General features: G+C 49.6%; 1 protein-coding gene across 3 annotated transcripts in view; it reads left to right on the forward strand.

Moving 5' to 3' along the window:
- Positions 1-9: 9 nt before the first annotated feature.
- Positions 10-15,905, forward strand: part of UCK2 (uridine-cytidine kinase 2) — a 42,750-nt gene continuing 26,854 nt past the window's right edge. Inside the window, exons 1-3 of one of the 3 annotated variants that reach the window (XM_077823496.1) lie at positions 10-614; positions 5,729-5,886; positions 6,599-6,749. In XM_077823496.1, the coding sequence (XP_077679622.1) occupies positions 5,846-5,886; positions 6,599-6,749 (192 nt within the window). In that variant the 5' untranslated portion in view covers positions 10-614; positions 5,729-5,845. Of the gene's footprint in view, positions 615-5,728; positions 5,887-6,393; positions 6,750-15,905 lie in introns of all 3 variants that reach the window. The other 2 variants (XM_077823497.1, XM_077823498.1) reach the window with 2 other exon arrangements.

Genomic DNA, 15,905 nt, shown 5'->3' on the forward strand with positions numbered 1-15,905 from the left:
CGCACCGCCGAGGGGAAATCCCGCTTACGAGTAAGGGGCGGGGCGCGGCGCAGGTGAGGCGAGCAGCCTGCCCATAGTGGCGGTAAACTCGCCTTGTGCTGGCGCCCCGTCGCTCAGCCCCTCAAGCTGGAAGCAGCCGCCCCGGGTGCCCCGGCTGGGCCCTGCCGCTCCCGCGCCTTCCCCTCGCGGGGCACTTTCTGCAGCCCGTGGGTCAGAGGGCGCCGGGCCCCAGCGTGCCTAGCGCCAGGCTGGTCTGAGTGCCCGGCCGGGCCGCGGCCTCCCCCTCAGCCCATGGGATCGCGGAGCCGGGCCCAGCTCGCAGCGAGCCCCGCTTGGCGCCCGCGACGTGCTATCAGCGCCAGGCCCTGGCGAGTGTCGAGCTCCCCCTGTGCCCCCGGGCCCGGCGGAGTCTGACGGGAAGAGGGGCTCTGCTGTAGCTAAGCCACGGGCCTCCCCAGAGCCTTATCCTCCTGGAGGAGCCCGGCCCGCGAGCGCTGCTCAACGTCCCGCGCTGATGCCATTGTTGGCGGGAGGGTGCTTCCCGGGACCCGCCCCGCTGGCAGGCAGCGCGGAGAGCTCCCGGACTGTCACAGGAGGGCCCAGTGCTGCCTTAGGTACGTGCATGGCCCCCCGTCAGCTGAGCGCCTCCCAGTGTCGCAAGTCTCACTTCATAGGTGGGGAACCCAGACACACAGGGACTACGTGACTTGCACCAGGGAGCCCGTGCAAATCCGAAGTCTCCTGAGCATGGAGCAAGCCCTTGAACCATTGGCCCATGCTTCCTCCTCAAAGACTGAATGCCTTATTAGTCCCCGGATCATCTTGGGTGAAAATCAGGGAATGTTTCCACCATGACGCAGTCTTAGAAATAGATGACAAATCCCCAGTGCATATTCCTTCAATGAGGGATTGTGGCCTACCTTACATTTTGGATTGGACAGTCTAATTTTAAGAACAGTGTGGCTTCCTGGACTTCTGTGGAGAGATTCCCCAAAAGTTTTCCAGCATAACTTTTCTTTTTCCTAATTTCATCTCATTACTTTTACATGTATCCCCCTTAGTTCTCACTTTGTGGCCATGGAATAACCTTTATTTCTTTATGCCTCTTCTTATAAACCAATCCCTCCAGCTCCCTAGTCATTCTTGTTGATTTCTCTAAATTTCCTCCAGTTTTGTCAAATCTTTTTGGTAATTTGTTCTTCAAAAACAATACTCTATTTCAGATATGATCACATTAGAGCTGTACTTTACCTTGCTGTGAAATGATTACCCTGTGCATTTTAACTGGCCTTTCTACAGCTGTGTCATTTTGCAAACTCATATCTAATTTGCTGTTTTATCTTCTATCTCTTTTCCAAGTTTTTTCTTCCTTTTAGATAGGGTTTTGGATTATTGTTCCCCAGATGTGTTACTCTGCATTTTTTTTAATTGAATCTCATGTTGTTGGTTTATTTCTATATATTTATCCTCTTTAAGGGCCTGACCCAAAGGCCACTGAAGTCAATGTTAAGATGGTTTAAGTGGGGTTTGATTCAGGCCTTAGGTTCCTTTTCATTATTTTCTCTGTGATCACTGGTATTCACAGTTCCTTCCACTTCAATGTCATCTGTGACATCATTCCCTTTACTCTCTCCTCCAGATCATTAATGAGGGTATTAAATAAGACTGGACCCAACCCTGACTTGTTAAAATCCTCCCCATAACTCAATACATTGCTATTACCCTTTGTTTATGGTCCTTCAGCCGGTTTTCAGTCCATAGGACAGAGTTCCTATTCAAGCCAATTTGAAGTAATTTCAAGAGTGATTCATAAGACAGTACCACATGCTTTAGTAAAAGTCAAATATAGTGCATCTACTTCATCCACTGACTGGGCTAGATTGTGACTTGAACTAAGGACTAGCACAGGGGCATGAGGGGGAGACTCTCTTTCTACCCTGCAGAAGCTACCTGGAACTTAAGTGCGCAAAAGTAAACAGGTGCTGTGGTGCACCTGTTTGGAGTGAGTGGGCAGAGAAGAATAGGGAATATTGGAGCCTTGAGTCTGCCTCCCCATGTGCTGGCCAGCACATCTGAGCCAGTGTGAGATAAGGGAGTGTTATAATATGCTGCTGGCATAGGCTACCAGTAGATTACTCCCCTTGTGCAAGAGGGGAACCAAGAGAAAGTAGTACTTCCAAGAGATGTCTTTGAGTCACCTTTCCTCCTGAGGCTGCTTCCGGAGACATGCAGTTTATGCACTGATCCTTGCCAGGACTGTGTCTGAAAGTACAATCTAGCCCTTTGGGTCTGGAGGTTCCACCACCCTTATTCATGCTGTGTGATAGGCCCACTGAAATCACTTCTACTACTTGCACAGTCTGGTACTTCACACCATGAGTAAGGGTAGCAGAATCTGACCCTAAATAAGGCCATGTCTACATTATGGGTGTTTTAGTGGCCTATGGCTTGTCTACACTAAAAACACTACAGCAGCACAGCTCCAGTGCTTCAGTGTTGACACTAGCCCCTACACCAATGGGAGGGGTTCTCTCGTCAGCATAGGTAATCAACTTCCCTGAGAGGTGGTGCTGGGTTGACAGAATTCTTCTGTTGACCTAGTGTGGTCTTCACCAGGGCTTAGGTCAACTTAACTACGTTGCTCAGGGTGTGGATTTTTCATATCTCTGAGGTACATAATTAGGTCAGTGTAACTTTTTAGCATAGACTAGGCCACACACAGGGATTTTTCCATTGCTGTAGGAACTCAACCTTCCTGAACGAAGGTAGGTAGGACAATGGAAGGATTCTTCCATCCACCTAACTGCATCTACAATGTGGGTTAGGTGCTGGGTTTTTCACATCCCTGAGCACTATAGTTATGTTGGCCTAAATTGTAAGTATAGACCAGGCCTAATACTGTTGTGGGCTGGGCAGAACATCATTGAAACTGATGAGTGTAGCAGCAGTCCTTCATTCAGAATAAATGTTCGAAACAATAGGTGCCTCAAACCAGAACACAGGCACACACACATGAGTCTGCTCAAGACTTAGCATGATGTGGGTGGAGGGTTCTTGTTGGGTATTGTTTGGTGGAGTTATGTGTGTGGGGGAGAGAAGCAGAGAGAAGGCAGCAAGGAAGACAGGGGTGGCCTGAACAAGCACAGTGTGTGGCCCTGAGAAAAGCCTAGAAAGAGCTTTAAAGGTGGGTACTGCCAAAAAGAATCTTGAAGCTGTGAGCAAAGCTGTTGTTTGATTCCTGCCGTGTTCTGGGAAACCTGACTTTGTACATTCTTTGTAAATAAACAGGATTACATCAAAGAAATATCTCACCCCATCCTAGCGGAAAAAACCCACGGGGCCCCAAACTTTGGCCAACCGCTGATGTCAAAAGGGGTAACAATACTATCAAAACAAAGGCATCGAAGTTTAGGCCAGATTGTGGCCCATCCTGCAAAAGGGAGTAAGGGAGCAAAAAGCACTCACTTGCTTCCATGCACCAGCTTCCCATTCTCAAGGGGCTGCTATACCTTCTCTCTGCACATGTGGGCAGGAAGAGATGGGGAATAGGCAACCTTAGCATCATCGCTTAGTGTTGGGGGATGTATAGGTATAAAGCTGGGAAAGAGTATGATTCTCCCCCTCACCTGGAGCTGAGGGGACTAGTAGGCACATTTGGCCAAGATCCTCAAAGGTAATTAGATGCCTAACTCCCATTGAAATAAATTGGAATCAAGTGGTTAAATACTTAGAGGATCTCGATTCTCGGCCATTTTCACCTCCTCAGTCACAATCTGCTTCCTGATGTGCTTGTCAGATAACACAATGCACTGGTCCATATGTGGGGCTTGTGCAAAGCCACACTTGACCTCTTTTGAGTTGCAATATCTGTGCTTCAAGAAAACTCCAGCTGTTTATTGACAATGTTCAGGTTTTTCCCCTCTTAACATCTGTTCCATTATTCTCATAGGAATAAACATTAAATGTAAGAGATCCTTTCATTTTTTGAACACTGCTATTACATTTGCTTTCATCTGTGATGGATATTGCAACTGCATGCAGTATCTTTGGGGACCATATTGTAATTACAGTTATGTAATACTGTATTACAGCGTATGTATTACTGTGGGCCAGGGATTGTATACACCTACCGCAGATAGGTTACCATGGCTCCTTCAGGGACCGCAAACAGTAGGGGTTGTTAAGATGAATCACTCAGATTATAACATCTCCAAAGCAGTAGCACCCCTGGCGGGTGGCTTGCACATATGGTTCAAACTGGGTTTTCCAGAGACCAACAGACAAAGAAGGGGCTTTTGGTATGAAAAGGCTGCGCTTAAACTGACTCAGGGCCTTCTTTCTGATCCAGCAAACGGACAGGACCTTCTGTCCAATAGGGGCCCAAACCTTGTGGAAGGGTGGGAAAGACTTTGGCTGACTAGGGTCCCATAAGACTGACAGGTGAGATTTGGTAAGCTTTTAGCATGTGTACTGGAAATTTTATTGTTTTTTATATGTAGCACAAACTGGTACCTGAACTTGATTCACTTTCATTTTATCATTCTGGACTGTTTTTGAAAGTTGATGTAGTGTGCTGCCTATCATCTCCATTACAAAGAATTTAGTCCTAGATCCCCAAGGTATTTAGGCACTTAACTTCCGTTGATTTCAATGGGAGTTAGGTATCTAAATACCGTTGAGGATTTGGATCTTAGTTCTTGGGGAAAGACAAAATGTATGTATATTTTCTATTGAAAGAAGGAGCTCTTGTTATACTGGGCAGGTCTACACTTAAAACGCTGCAGCTACTACACCAACAGGACGGCTTCTTCCATCAGTGTAGTTGATCCATCTCCGCAAGAGGCGGTAGCTATGTCGATGGGAGAAGCCCTCCTGTCCACATAGTGTTGTCTACATTGGGGGTTAGGTAGGCATCATTGCATCACTTGGGTGTGAATTTTTCACACTCCTGAGTGACGTAGTTATACCAATGTAAGTTTGTAGTGAAGATCTGGCCTTGCTTACACACGCTTTTTTAAGACAGAGGGGGACACTGAAAGATAACTTTAGGCTGGGATACAACCTTTATTCTGATATGCCATAGGTAATATTTCTGTATTTTGTAACATAAACTTTGTGCTGGCTTGGCCTAGTATTTCATAGTATCCTAACAAGACAGGATCCTATTTTTTTTATTCATGGTTTTCTCAATTTCTTTTGTGTGCCAAAAAATCCCTGCTTTTAAGACAGAAATTGGACTGTGGATACTAATAGGTGAGGAAATTCAATGGTGGGCATCTGGGAAAGAAACTAAACTCTGACCTCAGAGAAGGCAAAATCTGAATTGTTTAATGGCCAGTGCAAAAAGTCATGGGCATGGTAGACATCTTGCTCTCTGTCTCCACACACAGATTGGTGCAGGTCTGTGTGGGCACAAGGAGAGCTAAATGACCTGAAGATACTACACATAGTTACAGAGATGGCTACAATGGGGGAAATGGAGCTAAGGCTGAGATCCTCAAAGGTATTTAGGTGCCTAATTTCCACTGGAAGCAATGGATCTGGGCCTGAGTAATGCCTGGAGCACTGAAGTGCTCTGGCACTGTTATATTGTTTGTTACAAACTTTTAATGGTTCCTTGTGCCTGGCACTGTGCCCCCAATCATAGCTTTAAAGTTGGTATGGGGTCATGGGAATCCCATTGGAAATCACCCTTCCAGGAATCTCTCATTTGTTTCTCTGCCTATAGCACTTCCTTTCTTGGCACTAGCAGTAGAGCACAACTGGTGCTGAGGTGGGACCCTCTGACATTACAAGGAACTCTCTGCAGGGATGTGGGGACAGGAGAGATGGCACCAATGAACAGATGACTCCAGTTGCTCTCAATGCTTCCTTCTCTCAAAATTCATATCCTGTGCGGTCAGTGCTGGAATTTGGGTCCTGATCATGCTTAAGTTTATTCATGTGTTAAAAGTTAAGTACATACATTATGTACATAAGTGCTTGGATCAGGGCTGTGGGGGGATAGGGTGATGAACCTAGGACTGGTGACATTTGAGTTCCTAGCATGAGCATTCCAGTAGAAGCTGATTTTGATCTCTGGAAATGGCCTGGGGAAATTCATACCTAAAGTGCTGTTCTCAACTGATTTAGGGCAGTAGGTAAAGAGAATGAATTCATCAAATGCATTCGGTGCAAACCCAGGGTGTCCTCCCTGGGCAGCCTCCCCTGGAAATGAAAGGGTGAAGCGAGCAAAGTAGGATATTTGGAAGATTTGACGCCTCAGAGCCATAACACAACAGAACTCACAGTGCGGTCAATCTGGAGTAGAGGGCCTCAGTGCTAGAGAGGGTTAACTGAGCACAGGTGTTGTAGGAGGCGTTACCCGGACACGTTCCGCTTTGTCCTCCGCAGCAGCAGCAGCAGCTGGAGGAGGCAGTGAGCGGAAGGCGGCTGGATGCTGGGTCTGTGCGGCCCTGAGCCCCAGCCAGTTTGCAAACCCAAGCATCAGCCCGGGCGGCGGGAGCATGTGCAGCTGTAGCAGGCACCTGGCAGGGAGCCGCACGCTGGGGATGTGAACCAGGCGGGGAGGAAGGCCTTTCCTTGACTCATCAGATAAATCCAGCCCCCCAAGGCGACTGGTGAGCCAGAGACTGAGCGGCGGCAGCAGCATGGCAGGGGACAGCGAGCAGAGCCTGCAGGAGCACGAGCAGCCCGGCGGCGAAGAGCCCTTCCTGATCGGGGTCAGCGGCGGCACAGCCAGCGGCAAGGTGAGTGGGGGAGCGCGGAGCCGGGGGGGGCTGGTCCCCGCGTAAGTGCACGGGGAGCCGAGCGCAGCGGCTACATGGCCGGGTGCGTGCCAGCCGAGACCCTGCTGGAGAGCCCCCGGCCTCCTCTGGGCTGCAAGAACACGTGTGCGCGGGGAAGGGGGGGGGCGTGTTGTTGCCGCGATGGGGTGCGGCTCCTAGCGAGGCGTTGGGCTGGTGAGAGGCCGCGCGTGTCCCCCTCCTGCACCGGGATCGCCCCAGCGCGCTGCGGGGAGACAGGGCGGCTGCTGGCTGGTGGCGCGGCTTTGTAGCACGTTGTCTGGCCGCAGCCAGCTCGCCCGCCCTGGGGAGCGAGCTCGGCTCTGCGGCGTGGGTGCCTCCGCTCCCCGCAAAGCGGCTGCTTCCTGCCTTGTGTTCTCCCTCTGCCAGACACAAAGGCCTGATCCCCAGGCAGGTGGCACTCAACGGCTTCGGCGGGCTCCCTCCTGATTGACACCCCTGCCACTCACCTCCGGCTCTAGGGGGAGCAGCTGTCTGTGTGGCAGTTGTGCCGGTCGTCACAGATGGGTCCTGGTGACTCTTTTGTGCTCCTGTAAACATCTGTCTAAACGGTTATTCTAACTCCCGCAACCTCCTTCCTCCCCTTTCTGCCTTGGTGGTGACATTGCTCTGTGCCGGGGTGACTCAGTGCTGCATGGATGGCTAGGCTGAATGGGAGTCAGATAAGTGTCTTGTTCCCCAGTCCCTCCTGGGGCTGCCCTGCTTCCCCTCCTCCGACTCTGATCGCAGCTATGTGGAGGAGTCACTGGAGTTCCCTCAGCCTGCCTGGAAGCAGGCTAATAGGCGCTGTTATGAGAGAGCTTGGAAGTGGCAATCATGCCATTGTGTTAACTGCTCCTGCTGGAGATGCACCTGCACTCCTAGACTGGGGAGAAAGAGAATATAAACTAGAAGCACAGACAACTCTCTTATCAGAGGGTAGAACTCAAAAATAGTTGCTGTTGAATATAACTTGTCCACTTTTAATTAAGTGAGATAAGAGCAGCTGTTACAAACTGATTCTTTCATTATTAATGAAGTTCCTCAGGCCTTCAGTTGTCTGTATCCATGTGTACAAGCACCTCTAGAAAAGCTGGTTCTAGAATTTTATACCTGTCTCTTAGTGAAAGGAGCTTAGATCCTCACTTTTTTCCTCCACACTAATATTAAACTTGTCACTGTAATCGGTAAGCAAGTAACAGCTTTAAAGCAACACCAGTTTCATTCTGTCAACAGACCTCTCCCCCCACCCCCACCCTCATTTGACTCATGCTCTGGCCCTGTTTAGCGCAGTACAGGCCTGGAGCTGTAGTTATTGCACACTAGTTTTTGTGTATGTGGCTCTGTCTGTGTACTTTCTCTGGTAACTTTAATGGCTTTACAATTGCACTTTCCTTTAAGGTATTTAATGTGTATGAAAGACTCCTACAAATAGCCAGTTTCACTGTTTCCTCTATATACAGACAATAACATGGACGGAGGAGGCAAAGGACAAATATTTGCCCCTCTCTAATCCCTTTCTGTTCTAGTAATCTGAAGTGTTGCTTAGAATGATAGTAACAGATTTTTTTTTCAGGCAGATATGGTGTGTCTGATGGGCATGAGGGTGTTTTGTTGACCCAGATTGGTAGCAGGTGTTGGAATCCTACTGGGAGATGCTGACTCATAATGGCAAATGTGACTCTGTAACTCCATGCTGGATGTAAGTGAGTGTAGAAGAGTTCCTCTGGACACAGAACTGGGGCTGGGGAAAACTCTAGGAACTGCCAATAGGGAGATAGCTTGGGCTGAGGTTTATGGTGAGTTTGTTGTTTGAATTACCAGTAGAGGCAAACTAGTTGCTCTACGTACATTTTGTCTTTCTGTTCAGAGGGGGATGGAATTTCTTCCATCATATGGTGTCCATTTAAAAAATGTTCCAGGTGAACATGCTCATGTTCATAGGTGGGAATGCACCTGAAATCTTCCTTGTTATAGGGACCACTAAATGCCTGGCTGTAACTGGAGGAACACAGGGCTATGTGCACTCAATTTTTTCTAAAGATGACTTAAAAAAAATACACTAGGCCTTCACTGCAGTGATAGGGGGTGGCCTTTATCTGTTCTCTTGCTTGTTGAAAACACACGTGCATGTTCCCCAGTGGAAAAAAATCCCATAGAAGGTGGAGGGGGTGTGTGTGGAAATCTGTCTGGGCACCAATGCTGAATTATTCTTACACTAAGTTTTTTTCTGGTGACTCAGGTATTCTGGGCTCATGTGAGGCCTTTTGTGCGTGGGCCTAGCTCTGTATAGCTGTCTCAGTAACATTGTGTCTGTCGCTGCTGAAGTGCTATGTCTTGGAGCAGTCTATTGAATCCACAAGGTAAGGCCAGGGATTACAGTCCAATAGGGCACAGTTGTTCTCCGCTTCAAAGTGAAACATGCTCAGCAGCAGTAGTAGGCTCTCCTGTAAAACAGGGAAGAGGTTCTTTATCAGCAAGGTGGTGTACTAAATGGCCTTTCCTTTCTCAGCTTTGATTTCCCCTCTGCAATGATTGCTTGCTGCCAAAACACACATACTGTGCAATGCTGCCCTTTAAAAGGAACTCAACAGATCAGTGCAAACTTCTCATAGCCAGCTTTCTTATAGTCCCTTCTTAACTTATGCTGAAGCAGAAGCAGCAGGAAGAGATTATTGGTGCTTATGCCTCTAGTATCTCAAACTGGTGCATTATAGTTAATGTGGCTCATGATGCAGCAAAGTGAGAACATACTTGGTGGCAGAGGTAAGGCGAAATGTGTATGCAGCTGACACAACAGGGATCTTCCCAGCTGGTTCCTGGCAAGACCTCCAATTTTGGTGGTATTCTTGATTGCTGTAATAGAGGGCAAATGGGTCATTGGAAGAACAAAGAACGCTGTACATCTATGGTGATATGCACCACACTGAGCCCAGGCAAGGGGTAAACTTTCCTGAATGTTCTGTGGCTAGCAGTATGGCTGACTATCAGTTCTTAAGGTCCACATGTGCTGGCCCTGGTTAGAAGCAGAGGAGCTAGATGGTGGAAAAAAGACAGATGTATTTTCCTATTCCAAAGCTGCAAATCCATCTAACTCTCAGTGCCAACTGCAGACTGTTGTAACACACTCAGTTTGCAACACACCAGAGTAAAGATAACAGAGGATGTTTTCCTTGCAAAGGCGCGCACGCAAAAAAAGCCCCTCGCTGTGCTGCTGCTGTTGAGTCAGAGATGGGTAAAAATTTCTCTAGACCAGCCGTTCTCACAACAAATTTTTTGGTGGCCTCAGAGTGCCACCACCAACTCTTGCTGGTGGCCACCCTGACACTTTTTTTCCTAAAATACTTATTTGTTTTTCCTAAAGTTAATTAAATATTCATGTATACACATCAAGATCATTGTAATTTATTTATGTAGGGTTCTTTTTTGGACTCAATAATAAAAATAATGCTGTGAAAAGTGATATTTGTATGTTTAATATCACTTTTTACAGCAAGTCCTGGCAAGCTAAGACCTGGATGGAGGGGTAGGGGGTGAGGCGGCAGAGGCTAGGGAGGATGGATGTAGGGGTGAAGCAGCAGAAGCCAGGGGTGATGGATCGGGGGGCCCTGCCACCGCGTGGTCAGAGGATCAGCACCCTCGGTCAGTACCTACTGGAGCCCAGGCTTGGTGCCTGCAGTTGCATGGCTAGGGCCAGGGATTGGCGCTCAGGGCCAGGGACTGTCATCCAATGCCACGCAGCTGGATGTTGGCACCCAGAGGCAGCACCTGCTGCTGTGCAACCCGGGCCGAGGGTCAGCACCCAGGGTCAGTGCTTGGGGTCTGTGCCAGCTGCTGCTGCACAGACAGGGCTAAGAGTCTGCTGGCCCAGGACACACCCACTGGAGCCTGCTGCTGCACGACCAGGACTGGAGGTCCTTGACCTGCTGCTCACAAACCGGGTAGAATTAGTGGGGGAAGCAAAAGTGGATGGGAATCTGGGAGGCAGTGACCATGAGTTGGTTGAGTTCAGGATCCTGACACAGGGAAGAAAGGTAAGCAGCAGGATACGGACCCTGGACTTCAGGAAAGCAGACTTTGACTCCCTCAGGGAACGGATGGCCAGGATCCCCTGGGGGACTAACTTGAAGGGGAAAGGAGTCCAGGAGAGCTGGCTGTATTTCAAGGAATCCCTGTTGAGGTTACAGGGACAAACCATCCCAATGAGTCGAAAGAATAGTAAATATGGCAGGCGACCAGCTTGGCTTAACGGTGAAATCCTAGCGGATCTTAAACATAAAAAAGAAGCTTACAAGAAGTGGAAGGTTGGACATATGACCAGGGAAAAGTATAAAAATATTGCTCGGGCATGTAGGAATGAAATCAGGAGGGCCAAATCGCACCTGGAGCTGCAGCTAGCGAGAGATGTCAAGAGTAACAAGAAGGGTTTCTTCAGGTATGTTGGCAACAAGAAGAAAGCCAAGGAAAGTGTGGGCCCCTTACTGAATGAGGGAGGCAACCTAGTGACAGAGGATGTGGAAAAAGCTAATGTACTCAATGCTTTTTTTGCCTCTGTCTTCACTAACAAGGTCAGCTCCCAGACTGCTACGCTGGGCATCACAAAATGGGGAAGAGATGGCCAGCCCTCTGTGGAGATAGAGGTGGTTAGGGACTATTTAGAAAAGCTGGACGTGCACAAGTCCATGGGGCCGGACGAGTTGCATCCGAGAGTGCTGAAGGAATTGGCGGCTGTGATTGCAGAGCCATTGGCCATTATCTTTGAAAACTCGTGGCGAACCGGGGAAGTCCCGGATGACTGGAAAAAGGCTAATGTAGTGCCAATCTTTAAAAAAGGGAAGAAGGAGGATCCTGGGAACTACAGGCCAGTCAGCCTCACCTCAGTCCCTGGAAAAATCATGGAGCAGGTCCTCAAAGAATCAATCCTGAAGCACTTACATGAGAGGAAAGTGATCAGGAACAGCCAGCATGGATTCACCAAGGGAAGGTCATGCCTGACTAATCTAATCGCCTTTTATCATGAGATTACTGGTTCTGTGGATGAAGGGAAAGCAGTGGATGTATTGTTTCTTGACTTTAGCAAAGCTTTTGACACGGTCTCCCACAGTATTCTTGTCAGCAAGTTAAGGAAGTATGGGCTGGATGAATGCACTATAGGGTGGGTAGAAAGCTGGCTAGATTGTCGGGCTCAACGGGTAGTGATCAATGGCTCCATGTCTAGTTGGCAGCCGGTGTCAAGTGGAGTGTCCCAGGGGTCAGTCCTGGGGCCGGTTTTGTTCAATATCTTCACAAATGATCTGGAGGATGGTGTGGATTGCACTCTCAGCAAATTTGCGGACGATACTAAACTGGGAGGAGTGGTAGATACGCTGGAGGGGAGGGATAGGATACAGAGGGATCTAGACAAATTGGAGGATTGGGCCAAAAGAAATCTGATGAGGTTCAATAAGGATAAGTGCAGGGTCCTGCACTTAGGACGGAAGAATCCAATGCACCGCTACAGACTAGGGACCGAATGGCTAGGCAGCAGTTCTGCGGAAAAGGACCTAGGGGTGACAGTGGACGAGAAGCTGGATATGAGTCAGCAGTGTGCCCTTGTTGCCAAGAAGGCCAATGGCATTTTGGGATGTATAAGTAGGGGCATAGCGAGCAGATCGAGGGACGTGATCGTCCCCCTCTATTCGACATTGGTGAGGCCTCATCTGGAGTACTGTGTCCAGTTTTGGGCCCCACACTACAAGAAGGATGTGGATAAATTGGAGAGAGTCCAGCGAAGGGCAACAAAAATGATTAGGGGTCTAGAACACATGACTTATGAGGAGAGGCTGAGGGAGCTGGGATTGTTTAGCCTGCAGAAGAGAAGAATGAGGGGGGATTTGATAGCTGCTTTCAACTACCTGAAAGGGGGTTCCAAAGAGGATGGCTCTAGACTGTTCTCAATGGTAGCAGATGACAGAACGAGGAGTAATGGTCTCAAGTTGCAGTGGGGGAGGTTTAGATTGGATATTAGGAAAAACTTTTTCACTAAGAGGGTGGTGAAACACTGGAATGCGTTGCCTAGGGAGGTGGTGGAATCTCCTTCCTTGGAAGTTTTTAAGGTCAGGCTTGACAAAGCCCTGGCTGGGATGATTTAACTGGGAATTGGTCCTGCTTCGAGCAGGGGGTTGGACTAGATGACCTTCAGGGGTCCCTTCCAACCCTGATATTCTATGATTCTATGATTCAGGGCCAGCACCTGCCAAAGCCTGGGGTTGGTGCCCGCTGCTGTGTGGCTGGGGATCTGCACTCAGGGCTGGTGGCTGTGGATGGGTGCCCAGGGCCAGCACCTGCCAGAACCCAGGGTTGACATCCCAGGAGGTCAGCAGCCTGGGCTGGGGGTCGGGGCGCGCAGCCGGGGATTGGCTGCCACCGTGTTTGGGGCTGGTGCTTGGGGCCTGTGCCTGCTGCCATAGGGCTAGGGGTCAGCACCCACCAGAGGCTTAGTCCAGTGCCGGGGATCAGCACCCAGGGCCAGCAGCCGCTGGAGCTCAAGGTCACCCAGAGTCAGTGACTAGGGCTGGGGGTTGGAGTGTACAGATGGGGTCAGCGCCCGCAAGTGGGATTAGGGGTTGGCACCACACAGCCAGAGCCAGGAATTGGCACCTGCTGCCGCGCAGCTAGGGCTTGGAGTCTGAAGCCCCAGGGCTGGAGCCCTAGTCTTCAGCCAGGCTCCCTAAGTCCCTGCCACCCAGCCACCGCAGGGCTGAAGTTTGAGCCCCATTAAGCCCTCTCCCCCTTGTGTGCCAGCCCCCCCCCCCCAGGTAGAGAACTCCCCTTGCTCCTTCAGCATTGTGTCCCACCTGCAGAGGTGAAAGTAAACCGGTCCAGTAAGAAAGTGGCTGCCAGTACACAGGTTACCATATCAGGAGGGCTGCTGATGGGGGCAATGGGGGGCAAAAGGGGTAGCTGCCCTGCCCAGTGATTTAAAAGGGCCTGGGGCTCCCGACTACCACTACCGTTCCAGTGGTTGGAGCCCTGGGCAGTGCTGAAGGGGTGGCTGGGGGAGTCTGGTACCAGCCCCGTCCCTTCTGCCCAAGGCACTGCCCCTTCCAGGGGCGCAGAGCCGCGTGTTCCCTCCTACCCCCCCCCCACCTTGCTCAGGACCCGTCTGCCCTGTGTACCAGTAAATCCGTTAAGTTACTTTCACCCCTGCCCACCTGTCTCTGGAAACGTGCAAAGTGGCACATCCAGGAGCAAGAGGGGGAGGGACCAATGCTTTGCTGCCCCACCCCCCATCACCACCCAGGAAGCTGTCATGGCTGCAGGGAAACCCCCTGGTGGCCGCATTTGAGAAACAGTGCTCTAGACCAGGGATCTCAAACTCAAATTGCCACGAGGGCCACATGAGGACTAGTACATTGGCCCAAGGGCCGCATCACTGAAACCTTTTCATACAACAATACAAAAGTATAGCCAAAAATGAAGAGTAATATAGTATGCTATAAAAATCAATGTATTAACTTTTTAAAAACTGTATATTTTATTAAAACCCCTCTTTGTATTAAAAACCTGTAACTATTCCTTATGTGGTCAGTAACATTGATGATGATCTATGCTAACAGTCTATCAACATAGCTGTAATGGCAGGAACTTTTTAAAGTAATTATTCATACAAAATACGTTGCCACTTTTAACATTCTTCCCAACTTCTCACAGCAAAGAATCATACATGCTGAACTTCATACCTCAGACTGCCCATCTAGTCCATGAGGCCCTGCCTCTTTCCCCCCCCTTCTCTTCTCCCATTCCAACCCCTTCCCCAAATCCCCAACCCGGCCCCGCCTCTTCTCCACCTCGTCCCCTAAGCCTGCCGTGTCCCTGCTCCTCCTGGAAAGTCCTAAGTGCCGCCAAACAGCTGTTTGGCAGCGGGAAGCAATGGGAGGGAAGCGGAGGGCCGGGGACGTGGCCCATTCAGGGGGGCTGAGGGCTGAGGAGAGCTTGGCTGCCAGTGGAGTCGGTGCCTATGGCAGACTGCAGGAAATAACTCTGTGGACACTAAGCAGCTGTGTTAGGCCATGGAAAGGGGAGTATAGAGATAGCTTGTTTGTAGCGCACCACACCTGACTTTTAGCATGTGCTGCTCTTGGTGAGCTGGCATTCCTTTACAAAGTGACCAGGCCTTCCCTAGAGGGTTGGGGAAGAGGGATTCTGTTAGCATTTAGTAAATGGATCCAGCTGATTATGGAAAATAAGAAAGGGGGGTGGAATTCAAATAAAGAATAAATAAACTTGAAGTAACTTAAAAGCCTCCTGGATTGTCTGCCTCTGAAGCCCATATGCAGGGCCAGCCTTAGGGAAAATAGTGCCCTGGACAAACTTGTATTTTGGCCCCCCTGGCCATCAGGTTCCCCACCTATTCCCCCTGGCTCTGAGCGCCCTTCCACGGCCTCGCACTCTAGGCCCACCCGTAAGGTCGGCCATGCCCACGTGTTGCAGAAGCCTTGTTGCTGGTATAAGTGGTAATAGGCAGATGAGGAGGACTCAGACTGATGCCCATGACTAGAGCTGTCAAGGGAGCTAATGTGATGGCCTATCAGGCCACAATGCAGCTTCTTTATTAAGAGTCTGTTGTTGTCTAGTGAAATGCCTTACTAGTAAGAGCTGGCTGGGATACAAAGCCTTCCCATTGTCAGAATACAACCTGTGCTTTGATTAGGCCCAGCACATTACCGTCTGATGGCTGTCTAGTGGTCTGTAGGAAGTGGTGAAACTGGCTCCCTTGTTGGCAGTTCCACCAGAGAAGCGCAGGATTAAATGGAGACTCTCTTTTCCATGCTCTCGTGCCCCCACCAAGTGATTTCCCAAGGTTTGTCTTAGTACTGTTTGACAGACCTGTTAAACACTGCAACAACTCCACTTCCTCTTGGAACCAAAGAGCCCAGTGAAAACTCCTGCTCTCCTTCCTCTCTCCTCAAGTAAAGGACTCCTGTCCACACATTTTGTTTTTGTTTTTTGACAAGGTTACTGGCCTAGTGCACCGGGGTGGGGGAGCGAACAGTAGATGTGATCTTGATTTGAGTAAGGCATTTGATGTAGTCCCACATGACATATTGTATTTCCCAACTCTGGCTTTGCAGGTGTCAT

Source organism: Eretmochelys imbricata, chromosome 8, assembly GCF_965152235.1.
Source record: "Eretmochelys imbricata isolate rEreImb1 chromosome 8, rEreImb1.hap1, whole genome shotgun sequence".
NCBI lineage: Eukaryota > Metazoa > Chordata > Testudines > Cheloniidae > Eretmochelys > Eretmochelys imbricata.